Source organism: Sciurus vulgaris (genome assembly GCF_902686455.1).
Source record: "Sciurus vulgaris genome assembly, chromosome: 3".
Taxonomy (NCBI): Eukaryota; Metazoa; Chordata; class Mammalia; order Rodentia; family Sciuridae; genus Sciurus; species Sciurus vulgaris.
The window spans coordinates 77004956-77019764 of NC_136463.1; the positions used below are offsets into that span (position 1 = coordinate 77004956).

The 14809-nt window shown below is 36.7% G+C and overlaps 1 protein-coding gene across 1 annotated transcript in view; it reads right to left on the bottom strand.

The window, feature by feature from the left end:
• Positions 1–14809, bottom strand: part of CNTNAP5 (contactin associated protein family member 5) — an 861232-nt gene that overhangs the window by 343780 nt on the left and 502643 nt on the right. The window contains exon 11 of the mRNA XM_079133610.1: positions 11902–12008. Coding sequence (XP_078989736.1) covers positions 11902–12008 — 107 coding nt within the window. The remainder of the gene's footprint in view (positions 1–11901; positions 12009–14809) is intronic.

The following is a 14809-nucleotide window of genomic DNA, read 5'->3' on the forward strand; positions in this document are numbered from 1 at the left end:
AAAAACACAAAACAACAGAGCAGATTTTTTTCGAAGCATTTTGAATAACCCCTAGCAATGTTGTTAAACAGAAGGCTCCTGTGGAGTGGAAGCCAGGGAGATAGGTCCTTCCTCTGGTGGCCTGTGAGCGTGGGTATCCTGATTCTGCACATGTTACACGTCAGTTCTTCCACTAAATGCCTATTTAGACAACAGGCAGTAATGAAATCAAACGTTAGCAGACGGAAACACTCGCTTCCTATTCTAGCCATAATGACAGCGGCATCAGGGAGACAGGAGCAGGGGAGTGATTGCCAGGGTCTCCATCATCACATTAGCTGCCAGCAGGAAATCTGTGCTACTGAAAACTGACTTTGACAACTCCACTGTTGACAGACTAATAAACTCAGTTGCATGTCCTGCTATGGCAATGGATAGTTTTATTTCCTTTTTATGTTTTCTATGTATATTTACTTATCCAAATGCCCTATTTATGCTACTATCTTAAAAATGTACACTACAGCTACTCCAACTGAAAGATGATTTACAAGCCAGTTTGAGAGCTAATGGGGACTTGATGTGGGATCTTTAAGAAATAAGTTTTGAATAAAAAGATGAAGCTTCATTTCTTTTACCAAATTAAAAAATGTGGAAAGTTTATGATGGCAGCTAAGGAGAAACCATAGCAGATGCTGTGGAGCACAAGATGATTTACTGTTTTTATCTTCCCTCAGGGTAGAGGATGTATAAGCACACTTTGAGGAAATGCCAACATGTTGAAACTTAGAATTCCACTCTCTCAACATTTATCTTGTGCAAGCAATATTCCAGGCCTAGTGCTGGGTGTTGGAGACACAAAAAATAAAAGTCATAGTTCTTGAATTCAAGGAATCACACACATTCACAAAATGTCAATTATTTCATCCACATGTGCATGCAGAGGGTATGCTAAAGCAGGGTGTTGGGTACAGCAGAGAATTACCTAAAGAAAAGTGAGCAAGGATGTTCCAAGCAGAGGTAACCACAAGACCAAAAGATGAGAATGATAAAAAGAACTCAACAACATGATCAGATAATGAATAATCATCAGAACTGCTACAACATGCATATAAGGAGTCAAATCATGATGGACCTGACTGAGGTGAAATAGCAAGATTTTTGTCCAATAGCGTAATGAAGAGCCACTAAAAGAAATTGAAACTGAGCAGTGATATAATCAAAGTTGTTTTTAGGGCAAAAAAGGCAAAAACTAAAATTTAAAATTATCCCTGCAATTTTATTGAATAGCAGATCTCACTAAGAGAGTGCTATATCTAAAGAATCTTGAAAGTAGTCAAAATATTCAGGTTTTTTTTGTTTTGTTTTGTTTTGTTTATTTTTCAATTTAACTTGGGTTTTATAACTGAGTGTCCTTGAGCTCTCTATTCTAAACTGCTCTGAATTTCATATCTTTCCTCCATATATTAGAAAAAATGAATGCTTGCCTTGTCCCTCACCAAGGTTGCAGTGGAAACAAAATAGTATAAATATATAAGAAAGAACTTATAAGGGAGGATTGTGATCATACTTGTCAGAGAGATTTCACGCCCACTGATTCATGAATTTATCCCAGTAGCAATAAGGGGCAGACTCTATTATTTTTCCCTTGGTTATGGCACTAGTGAGGCTCAAATTGGTGGAATAACTTGCCATAGGTCACAGCATTATTATATTGCAGAATTTTAATGGATGAAGAAATGTTTTCTGAATTTTGTATTCGAATTACACAGTCAAAATATTTTTGCCAAATTCAAACTGGGGATTTATTTCATGGAAATTTGGTCGGTGAAGTAAGTCATAGTTTAAAACAAAACTAATAAACTATATTGAGCCATCACACACTCTCTTCAATCTCTTATTACTTACTACTCATTACTCTATGAGTTGCCCACTCCAAATGAAACCCCAGTAATTCAACTTTGCCAAATACTTCAAGCGGAATATGCAATAGCTTTGAATATCTGTGCCCCTTATATTTTATTTTGTTTTACTGTTAAAGGTTTTTTGAGTAATAGCGCAAATACTCAACGTTTTCTAAATCACAGAAGAGAGAAGCCTCTTTGATGCAAATGTTACTGTGGGCTATAATATTAAAAAATGGCTAAGAAATAGGAAATGTACAGTGTGATTACAGCACACCACAGAGAGTAAACACACTCATTTGAGTCATGCAAAAGCAAGTTGAAATAATCTTTCCTAGTGACCATGCACAATCTATGCACAATCCACATTGCACTCATGAGTAATCACAGGTTATACAAAGCAACTTCCTTAAAATCAGCTGGCAGAGAAGATTTGAACTGCATCCCTTTCATCACAGCCTGGGATTCTGCAGGTGACATCATGCCTCTCAGGTCATTACTGATGGTAGTGCCTATGCCAAAACTTCATCTCAGTTTGGTAATCTGTAGATGAAAACAACCCTTAGGCCATACAATTTGGTAGCATAGGAAGGTAAATCACTAGATGCCTCTTTCATGAAAAATTATTCATAAACTTTCATGAAAATGACTCTAGATATGCAATGGTTATGACCAAACATGGAAATGTCAGATTTTAAATATCGTGCTAGTTGTTTTCTATGCCTCTTTTAATTGACACAATAACTGTGTAATGGAGTTATAATTATTTTAGAGATAAATGATTTGATGCTAAAAAAAAGTTAAGTAATTTGTCTAATACTAAGGTGCTATCCACAAACTCGATCTGTCCACATTCAAAGCAAAGGCACAGATGGAAAATGAGTTTTCATGAAGTGAGCTAAGTATGTATGTATATTCCAGATGACTTTTCACTCATGGGACAAACCAGAGTTTTATATTTCTCTGGCAATTAGTCTTTTGCTGATTGAAATACATTAGAAATAAATGTTCATTGTTCTTGCTCAATGTTCAAAGTAAATATCAATGGTTCTCTGAAGGAAGGTAACATCAACAATTAAATTATCTTCAGTTAATTAGCTCCTCTCATATTTTGGGATCTTTTGTTGCTTTTAGGGGTTTGGAATAAAGCCAAAATTTATGATTACATTTTTGTACTTTGCCAATCCAACATAATTGTTTGAAGTTAACTTTATTGTAGCTTCAATTAAAAATGGAGTCGAGAAAGATGGAGGGAGAGATATTGAGAAGGTGGAAGGAAAGAACAAGGAGGAACAATTTAACATGTAGGAGACGATTTTGGGAAGCTCTTAAATGACTGAGATGTACTCAAAAGGAAGAAAATTGATCTAAGGTGAGTATGTGCCTTTGCCCCTCCTGCCCTCTGATAGGAAGTCTTTGCATGAGTTTTGTTTATAAATGTGCTGTATTCCATCAAATATTTACGACTGCTCTTCCATCCACTTAGAGATGTTATAATGAGAAAAGGAAGTGCTTTCAAGCCATCTAGAACTGAGTTCAAATCCCACTTCCACCAGTTCTGTGGCTTTAAGCATTTTGGCCATGAAAGAATGTTTACATTTATTGATCGTCTGCTAAGGTAGAGTAAGTGCTATATGAGTGACACTGAAGGAGCAAAACGGTATCTAAGATAGGTCTGTGCAGCATCTTGCAGAAGTTGGCAGAGAGTACTCAGACAAAGAATCTGAAGAGAAGAAAGTGAAAAGTCTTTCTGCTCAGGACATTTGCATAGGTACACACCCTGTTGCTGAAGATCTGCCATAGTCAAATGAAATCAGATTTATGAATATGAAAAAGACTCAAAACTCAAGAGGACGTGTAGTTGTCCCTCTTCATCTGCAGTTTTGCTTTCTGACATTTTAGTTACTAACAGTTAATATCGGCTGGAAAATAATCAATGGAAAATTCCAGAAATAATTTTATCAATAATTTTATTACAGTATATTGTGAAGTGTTTTATTTTATAGTTAGTTATTATTGTTAACACCTTACTATTCCTAACTTATGAATTAAATGTTATCATAGATATGTATGTATAGGGAAAACTTAGAGTATACAATTTGGTGCCACTTAGAGTATACAATTTCAGGTCTACACTGGGGCCTTGGACTGTACCACGTGAATAAGGGCAAAATTGTGCATTCAAAGTAATGACCGCAGTATGTGGCACTTAAACTGGGCTCCACAAATGTCCATTCCCTTCTCTTTATGCTAGAGGACCCCACACATCCTCCATGCTCACTCTTATCTCAGATACATTTTCTCTAATCACCCTTGAAAAACACCACCTTGAAACTCTGCTTATTCAAGTCTGTCCTCACATGCAGATTCAATCACTCTTCCAAGAACTCTTTAATGTCTACGTCAATCCACTTGGATTCCTCCCTTCATGGAGTTGCAACCTTCCTACAATCAATCCTGTGCACTTAGTTACCCAAAGTCAGACACTACTTGTCTGTTAATAGATTTGAGGATGTTGGACTTCTCTCCTGAAAGAGAGTGCAATACTCTCAGAAGGAAAGCTTTTGAATCATCTGAATCTTGCCAAAACCTAGGACTGTCCTTGGTCAATAAATACCTTGGAACAGCTAAGTCCGATGTATCCCAATACTGTTACCAGAGGGCTAACTATGGAAAATGAGTTTCCCTCATGGCTTGTTCTTTTTTCTATTGTGTTTTCCTCCAACTCCTGTTTTAAATTTCAACCAGTTATTTAATAATTGCCAACAACTATGATGAAAGAGTAACCTGTGGGATGCTCCTTAGACCTTTCTACCAATAATCTATTTCTGAAACACACTCTCAGCCTCCTAGGATACCACTTTTTTCATAGCTCTTATTATTTTTTCCTTACCTCTCCTTGTTGGTTGTGTATTACATGGATCTCTTCTTGAGTTCCTTAAAATATTTTACTTACCAGATTCCACTGTTAGGCCTGACATACCTTATTGATTTCATTTGCTCAAATGGTTCAGCAATTATATACCCACTAATTCTGGTCTTCTCTTCAGAACTCACTCAAAAGTTTTCCAGTCACTTCAGCACAGTGGAAAACTATCCAGGAAAATAATAAACTACTGATGACATCCACTAAATTTCCTCTTCCTACATGTCCTCTGTCTATTCAAATAATAACCAACATGGATCAGGGAATTTTCCTGTGCCAGACAGGAGGCTAAATACTTTATGGAGATGATTTCATTTAATCCTCTTAATATTTACACAAGGTGATTGCTATCATGTCATTTTTCTTCATCTGTGATGTATCATAGATGACGGAGTTAAAGAACATAGTGTTCACATAGCTCTCCCAGGTCATATATCTAGAAAATTGTGGATCTGAATTTGATACTAAGCTGTCACACCAAACCAGACCTGAAGACTTAGTTACTCCATTTTTCATCGATAAACTCTTCCAAGCTGAAAAGCTAAAAGTCACCCTTCTCTCTACTGTGTTCAATGTGTCTTCAAGTCTTCTTGATCCAATTTTAGATATGCTTTTACATAAGGTCTTTTCTTTCTAGTTTGCTCTGACTCTCATCATTTGCTCCCTACCAATTGCAAATAGTATTCCCCATATCCACACCTTTTAAGTTCAGTATATGGTATACAACACCACTACATTAATATTTTCAAAAGGAGTCTTATAACAAATCAATGGACAAACTAAATATTAGCAACTCAATTTCCAAATTAAACAAATATACCATGACTGAATCTTAGTTGCCCATCAGAGAAGCTCACTCCTTCTCAATTTATCACCTGCATTCATTTTACCTGCACTTCCTGTATCTCCACCTTTTGCTATTTTATCTTACAGTTCAGCTATGCAAGATGTCTTAAACCCGTCTTTTTTCCATGGCCCTTCCTTTGCACATGTTGTTCACTCTTCCTGGAAGGCTGTTCTTCTTGCTATTCTTCCTTCTTGTCCCTTTTCTCAGCTTAAATCTTTCTGAAAACCTTTTCATTGTCCCTAGTAAATAAGTGTTCTTATCCTAGCAATACAACATCATAAAGTTACATATCTCATAATCTCACTTATGAACTTGAATAAGTTTTATTTATATATGTATATAAATAAAAACACAGACTATGTAACAGGGATCAGAAAAGAGATTGAAGAGGCAGTGAAGATTGAAACACCATTCTTTCCTTATGGCATTCCCATTAAATGGCACACTATGTTATCTTCTCTTCTTAATTGCCTGTCTCATAAATTACATGATATAACATGTATATCACCAATGGCTTATTTGTGGCCACTACAATTAAAAGCAAGACATAGTTACCCCCACAGGAGTTTATAGTCTCACTAGGAGAGTTGACATGGAAGAAAATAATAGCAAAGAAGACTGTGGTTAATGTCATAAAATAAAGCAGTATATAAATTCAAGGACTCTTTCTCCTCCTCTTCCTTGTTCTTCATCTAGTTGCAGATGAGAACAATTTGCTGATGGCAATCAGGGCTTAGATCTTGATGGGAAACTTAAAGAATAATATTAAAATATGAATTGACCTGAACTAAGAGATATGAGCAATGCTTTTAAATAAATCCTCATTACCAGCATTCCCTACCCTCTTTAACCTTTCCTTCAAACCATGCAAGTGCCATGCAATCAGAGGACGATTTACCCACAGTTAAACAGGCAAAACGATATTGCTCTGTAATGACTATTGTAGAGTTCAATGGCCAGACAATTTGATATGCTCCAATCAATACCTGGTTATTGACTGCCCAAAGGAAGAACTACTATATCAAACTTGGGAGAGGAAGAAAACTGACATACTCTTACAAAGCTGAAAAATGAGCTAAACGGCATTGTTAGAATGTCAGAGAGCCACACTGTGAGAAGGGATTAGCAAACACTGAGACATGCTGAAGGGATCCTGCAGAGGGATCCCATGACTGTCATCAGACACAGACATTAAGGAGGTCAAGGACTGTCTTGCTATACAGTATACTTACAGAGATGATAAGCAAGTACTCTTATCACTTGGCAAGTCTGCCCCATGTAGAAGCAATCACTAAATGCATAGTGACTGACAGTGGATATGCACTTTCAAAATGTACTTGTTGAGTGACAAAAAAAAAAAAAAAAAAAAAAAAAATTGTGGAAACAATGCCATTCCCAAGGTTCAAGTCATGTCAAGAACTCTTCCTTATCAGGGACTGGTAATGATGATAATGTCCATTCAATAGGCAATTGTTTTAGTAAAAAGACATGTTGAATAAATCAGTAAACAATTCTGACTGATGGTGAAACAAGATCTCAGAAAATAGTCATCAGAGTATAAACTATCTTAAGACTTTAGAGAAGTTGGAAATATGAATGAAGATCCTTTATTCACAACCTTTGACTTGAGAATGTCACTTTTTAGACAAGTTCATATACAGTAGAACTTGTGAGGTTCATACATAGGCACAGTGATGCTCACCATTGTGTTGGTTATAACATTGTGCATTTGGAAACAACACATGACTTCTCCCTCCCCTACAAAAATATGAAAATTGTTTTTATATTTTATAAGAATATAAAAAAGCAATCACAGTCATTAGACTATTTATTATGTAGTATCAAAGTGGCATTTATGTATGTTGCAATAGTGTGAGAAAAGCCTTGATTATGATGGGAAGTGATCTCGGCTCCTTTTGGGTAACTGCTTTACATGAATCCCATTAGGGCTTCAGTAACACATAAACAGAGCTGTTAATTTTTTCCTATCTTGACCAGGGCAAGTGCACCTACACTGTTCTAAATCACAGCCTATATATTCTAATCATCATGACTTCACTCTTGCCAGTCTCCTTGCTTTTAGTACTCTTCCTTTTACTACCTCTGTTTCAAATTCAACTGTCCTTCAAATCCTATCTCATTGCACTCCTTCTATAATGCTTTCATAATTATTTTAGAACACAAGAACTTTTCATCTCTTGGACATCAAGGACTGTGTTTCAATGAGGGTATCACAATACCTCACTGTGTTTCACAAAATATGATGGATAACACCAAATTCATATATGGAACTTTGCACATGTCCTACTTGTTTGAGGGAGGGAATAAGATGTAGGACTTAAGTGTATGGAATATCAAGCCAAATTCCTTTAGTTCATGTCCCTTCTCCAAGACATGTGACCTTTGAGGAAGTTACATATCTTTTCTGGGTCTCAATGTTCTCATCTGTAAAATGGAGGCAATAATAATATCCATCTCAGTTTATTCTTGTGTTGCAATGATACCTATCTACCTAACTGTTAAGCTCCTACAATGAAAAATTGTTCTTGTGAATCTTAATTTGTATTCCTAATAAGGTGGACATAAAATACCCTGATCAAGATATACCCTGAAGAATTAGAAGTCTGATTTCAATTATACAATCCTCTGAACTCATGTTGTATAAAACTAATACCCATCATATCTGTTGATATGAAGTTGCTAAATGTTGGTTGGGAGCCAGAATTGTATCTGGATTATAAGCATTGTTTACTATTAGTTATTCCTCTGAAGAAAAGAATAAAACTTAAAGGAGAAAGTTCCTCACCCTAACAACTCTCAAACATCATGGAATAGTATCCAATGGCACACTGTGGGATACGTGATGGACTTCAGTACCTTCTCTATTGAGAGGCTGACACAAATGCAAAGGAATTGCACACACTTGTCATCTCCTTCTTAAACAGGCGGCTTTGAACAAGGTGTGTTTGAAATGTGACAAAAGTTGCATACCCAAGTTGTTTATGTGTTATTAGGTAAGAAGAAAAGAAAATTAAGAGCACTGAAGATCCCTATGCTTTCAGCAGCAACCTGAAGTGCCTTGAAGACTGGCTATTCCCATGTTGCCATTCCTTAGAAGTTCATTGTCACCCTCCACCTACCTCACCCAAATCTCTCTCTCATCCACAAAAAATAGAAGGAAGTCAATCCTACATGTCCCATGTCTGCTCTATTGGCCCATATTTGCCAGAAAGCACAAATAATGAGAACAACATATCTCGAAGAGCTTAAAAAAATCCAAGAGAATACTCAGAATTTTTGATATTATAAATATTTTATCAGTCTAGAGAATTGCTGTTATTGTTCTGGTTAATGATGATTTCTTCAATTAAATATACCCCAATACACCAAGGATTCTGCCATTTCCACAGGAGCAAAATTGTGGGCTTGTTTTATTTTCACGTGAGGGTTTTCTGGTGTCATCTTCTGCATTTGGGCAGCTCTTAATTCTCATGGCTCATGTGTGGAGCACATATTTATTGAAGGCAAGAAAGTATCAACTGATTCACTCAGTTTAAGAAGTACTCAAAACAATGGGGTCACCCAAATAGCAGAGGGAGAGATTAGTCAGAGGAGGGAGGACAGAGTCTTGAATTGCATTGCCATCCAAGGCGTACTTGCCAAACCTCACAGATACCCAAGCACCTCTGATTTGTTCTGGCTTCTTGCCCAGAAAGGAAGATAAGAGTTTCACAGAGTTTCAGTTTATAGTGTAGGAACTGAGCAATTCACAAAAAAGGAAATGGGAAGGTGTTAAAAAAATTCAAGAATGATATTTTTAAGAGTTTATACGTTGAGTCTCCTGCTCACCAGCTTTGACAGCATTCCTTTAAAAATCAGCACCTCACTTCCATCAGTTTTCAACTTCACACTTGAGGGGAAAAAAAAAAAAAAAAAACTAGAAACCTATTTTTAGTCTAATGGGTGGGGTAAATTAAAGAAGAATAGCATCTGTAAGATGAACTCCTCAAAAAATTGCTAAATTACTTTTGGAAAAAGTGAACAGAAAACCTTTAAAAAGTCCTAGGAATGCTGCAATGTGCTTTGACAGGGATTTGGTTTGCTTTGAATTAAATCTTCTTCAGGGCTCTTTTGTCTTGCTATTAGACTGATGATCATCTCAATTTTTCGTGAGCTTCTTCCAAGAGCACTGATATACACACTCCACAGTCCTGTGCATGTCCTGTAATGTTCTGCACAAGTGTACGTTGCTCTCGGCTACATGAGGACAATATTTCTGGAAAGTGACTTAAAGTTTATAGATTGATATTAATTGGAATCTTAGATGAAAATGTGATTTTATCCTTAGATAGGTCCACAAGAATTTATGAGTGTTCCCACATAGGATCTTAAAGGCAAAATAAAGAGCACTAAAGAGAGAAAAATTTGCACTTATTCAAGCACAATATAATTTTGTACTTACTCATATATAATGGCTAGGTAAAATTTAAATTCAATCTCTCCTTCATTCCCATGTTCTCTTCATTATCCCAAGTTTTTTAATAGAAAGATTTAAATGCAGTATATTATTATATAGCCAGACAATGTTTCTCAATTTCCAACCAACTAATAGCAATAACATCATCATCCCTTGATGGCCACTGGAATAATTATCTCTGATTCAATTAGATTCTTCTATGGGCATCATTGGTACATGCCACAATCTGTGGCATAACAGAGGTCATGGAATGGGTGAAAAGTCCACAAAAATCAGAGCATTAACATTGCTTCTTCTTGACCAGAGTGGACATCTACCAATCCCTTTCAGAATCCTTGAGGGCCAGTCAATATCATCAGGAACACAGGAAAAACTTGTGAGATCTGCCCCAAATTAATATCTCTCTGTTGTCCTCACAATACATCCAGGCTTTGGATGACTTCTGTATCTTTCTACAAGATCTCCTCCAACCTATCCTCCTTCCAATTTCAAATTGCATATTTTCCATGAAATCTCCTATAATTACAGCCAACACCTTCAGATATGTCTTTCTTGATTAGACTTATAGTCCATCACTCAACATGGAATAAAATTTTCTAGATGACAACCATTTGTTTGGTTGTGTTTTTGTTTGACAATCCCAATGAGAATATTACATTGTGAGGACTGAAGGCTCCAATTCTTCCATTATTTATTTATTTTTCTTTGGTCCTTATTTTCACATAATCCAGCCTACCTGCTCTTGCCTCCTGTCCTATAATCTTCTCCAAAAGAGTCACCCCATCATGTGTAACTACCTGAAGACTCAGACTTTCATTATGTTTCCTGCCTTCATTTATTCCTTTGCTCTTAGTATCCCTTTTTGTTGTTGCTATTTTCAAGACAGGTCTCTACAGAAACATCAGCCCAGGTCTTTTAAAGGAAGCCTCCTTCAAACATAGGATTGACAGATATTTATCACCAGTGCACAGGTTTTGTTGACTCACATGCCACAGTGGGAATGCACTTCATGCCCTGTTGTGTATACCCTTGTGACCATATCTGGACAATGGAATGTGAGTCAAAGTAGTGTTTGCCACTTAGAGGTCAAGACATTTAAAAGCTAGCACCTGCTTCCTGTGCTTTCTCCCCTGTATGTCCTTCTCCCTGTCCTGGCAATATTCCAGATGATGAAACCTCCATGATAAGAGGAAAATGTGGAAGAAGGCCTCCTATTGATGTATGATGGGTATGTGTCATAGACAGGACATGGCCACTCATTAGCTAGACCACTGCGAACCTAACTGTCTACCATAGCAACATAACATAACCCAGCAAGACAATGTAATTAACTTTAGAACTACCTCATGTGTGCTGATAGTAAATTTTCTTGCCTCCATCAAACATGTCTGCAACTGCATTGCCACTATCTCACTTCCTGTCTTACCAGCAGTCTATGAACTCCACAGGATATGACTCCTACCCAGCACAGTGTTGGCCCATAGTGTTATCCCAAAATCTTTTGTTTAATTAATGAGCACAATGTATCCCCCAATGATAAGTGTACCTTGTTCACTCATTAAATTCCAAGTTCTCAATCCTATGACTATGTAATTGAAATTGACTGAGCTGCATTAAAATAGGTTAGAAGTCATAATCTAGAGCTGACACATCCTTTATAATATGTACATGTGTGTGTATTCCACCTCTGAAACTAAGGGACATGTTGGGTTAACACTGTCAATTCTGTAGCTTTGTCCATCCACTGTACATATCCCATGCTTCTACTCACAGTTATGACAGGTGGCACCGGTATAACCTGTGTCACTGCAGTTACAATAGAAGGTGGTCCAGGACTGGGAGCAGCTTCCTCCATGTTCACAATAGTTTGGCAAACACCTGATGTGAGACAGCACAAAGGACAACAAAATAAACCAAGTCAGTTAAAACAAAGAAGAAATAAAAAATGTCTTATATTCAACAGAATGAATTAATTCTGGGAATTTATGTACTATAATCCTATACCTAAGTCATATTCTAAATAATGAGAATAATACTATGGCTTAACCAAAGCAAGTGGATTCACTGGGCACTGCCAGGTAATGAAAGACTCAGAGCCAAATTAGGCACTTAAGTATTCCAACACTAGAATAAATGCTTATTGAACTTAAAGTTAAATTGATGTAGTGAGAACCCATAAGATATTTTATTTATCACAGAGAAAATGTATACAGATCGTAATTTCATATGCTTTAAGGTTTTTGCATTTTTAAAGGAAAAGGGACCGATAATTGAGGTTAGTCTCCATATGCTTCTCTATTGGGAGAAGGCCAGGAAACTATTTTAAACTACATAAGCACAACATGAAATATGAAAAGATGATGCCTGCTCACTTAACATGCAAGAAAATTTTATCATTTTTTAAATGTGCCAGAGCTGTCCTTAAAATGAGGCCTTTACTAGTTATGGTCAAAGTAATACGATTATTCTGAGAAATATTTGTATCACACAATTAAAAATTCTTTAAAACATTATATAAATTTGAATTAGAAATCATACTTAGATGGATCTATTTAAGGATATGTTTCAAAATATGCAAACAATATATGCTAATTGCTGCTATTCACAATGATGTTCATAATGGTAAATCAAGGTAAGTGTCTAACATTAGAATATCACATAGGAAAACTGTTGTTCACAAAATTAATGGGCTACTACAAAACTACCACAAATAATGTAAACAAAACAATCATCACAGATTGGGACTGGATTAAGTGAAAATCCCACAAATGAAGCATGTCACAACAAACTGAAAATAAGAGAATCTGTGAGTTTCAAAAACTTGGGTCTTAAATAAATTAGAGTTACTTGGGCTAAAGGTAGTGAAGATGATGTTCATTTCTCTAGGTGGAAACTGTGAATTTTAGGGACACATATGGCTGCATACAAATCCTAGCTTGGCCACTCACTGTGGGATAGTTTGCAACTTGCACCCATGGTCTAAAATTTGTGCAGTGGTGCTGCCGAGATATACCCTGTCAGTGCTCAATAAGTTTAGTGAATAAAATTAGGTATAGAAGCAAAGATAAATACTGGAATTTCTGAAAACAGTCTTTACAATGAGTTTGAGAGCTAAGGAAAACAAAGCCCCACAAATTTAAAAAGGGAGAGGTTCAATTACTGAAGTTACAAATGTGGCATAAAGACAACAAATGGGTTCATTGAGGACTATTAAAAATCAGAAGCCAGCAAATTAAGGATGATTTCCTATAAGTGTCCTCAATAGGTAGGAAACCCTCCAATAGTGATTGTTTCAAAGCTCAGAAAGTAATATCCCTGCATATGTTCAGACGTATTATTAGAAATTTTCTGCTCAGCACAGCAAACATACAATTGTGCTGACAGGGCTTATGTTTGGGGAAAGCTTGCTGATAATTCATGGCACCCCAGTCAGGCTTAAAGAACAGGGAGAAACTAAGGAAAAGAAAAGAACTTAAGAATCTTGCCATGGAATGTGTTCATCAAAACTAAACAAAAATGTAACCGTTAAACAAAAAAAGTCCTGTCCCTGCTCCAAGTTCCGTCTTTCCTCTTGACTCTCATCCACTCTTCTAGTCTTGATGGAGAAGAACTGAAACAGATTTGTCACTGTTGTGATCAAAGTCCTTGTTCCCCAGCAACTCTGTGCTGTGGGGGAAGCTGCATAAACTTGGAGCATCAGTGTCTTCATCCCCAAAATGCAAGTAAGAAGACTCCCTCTGGGCCTGTCCCACAGGCTAGCCTGCTAGCTTCGTTTGGAATGTCCATCTACCCCACACCTTCTTTTCAACCTAGCATCTCCCTGGTTCAACATCACTTCTCCTGCACTTACTTTCCACTGTGTCTTCTCCCGAGGCTTCCAAGTTCTTCCAGGACCTCTCTATACTGCCTTCCACTCCCTCCCTTCTCCCCCTACACAAGTTTTCCATGATGAGCAAATAAAGACATTATTTTCCCCCTCCTTCAACAAAAATTTTATTGCTTTAAGAATGGAGAGCTGAGCAAAAATTATCACAGTTACTTTCGGCTCCAAATAAATTCAGTATAGCCTTTTTTTTTTTTTTTTTTTTTTTTGGTGGCTGGCATAATCAAATAAAAAATTCAGAAAGTTTTAGTAACTGTGTTTTCAGACATGAGGAGAATGTTTGTTTGCAGTGAACTATACAGGAAAAAAAAATTCCTAATGCACAGCCTGCAGCAGAAAGGAAAGAGAGAGTCCTGAAGATATTTATATGTTTGGTTCCTACTGTTTTCAAGATCTGGTTGCCCTCATGAACCTCCTGGGAGTTGGCTGTTTTAATCTGTGTTGGATTCTATAAGATAAACCAAGACCTTGCCAGAAAAATCCTCATTTCACTCAGGATAGCTCCACTTGGGAGTCTATTACTTTTAACTCATAGAATCTTAACTTTTTGTAAAATAGCATTCGAGCATTACAAAAGGAAATGAAAACATTTTTTTTTTTTCACGGTATACATGATAAAGTATGTTTCAACCTTGAGATTAGCAATTCCAGTTGGGCCTGGGCAGGGGGGAAACTGCTTGGGAAAGCTATAAGAAATATCCTGCTTTTTCAACACATTTTTTCCACCAGTACTGGAGATTGAATCTGAGTGCTCTACTACTGAGTTATACCCCCAGTCCTTTTTACTTTAGTTTTG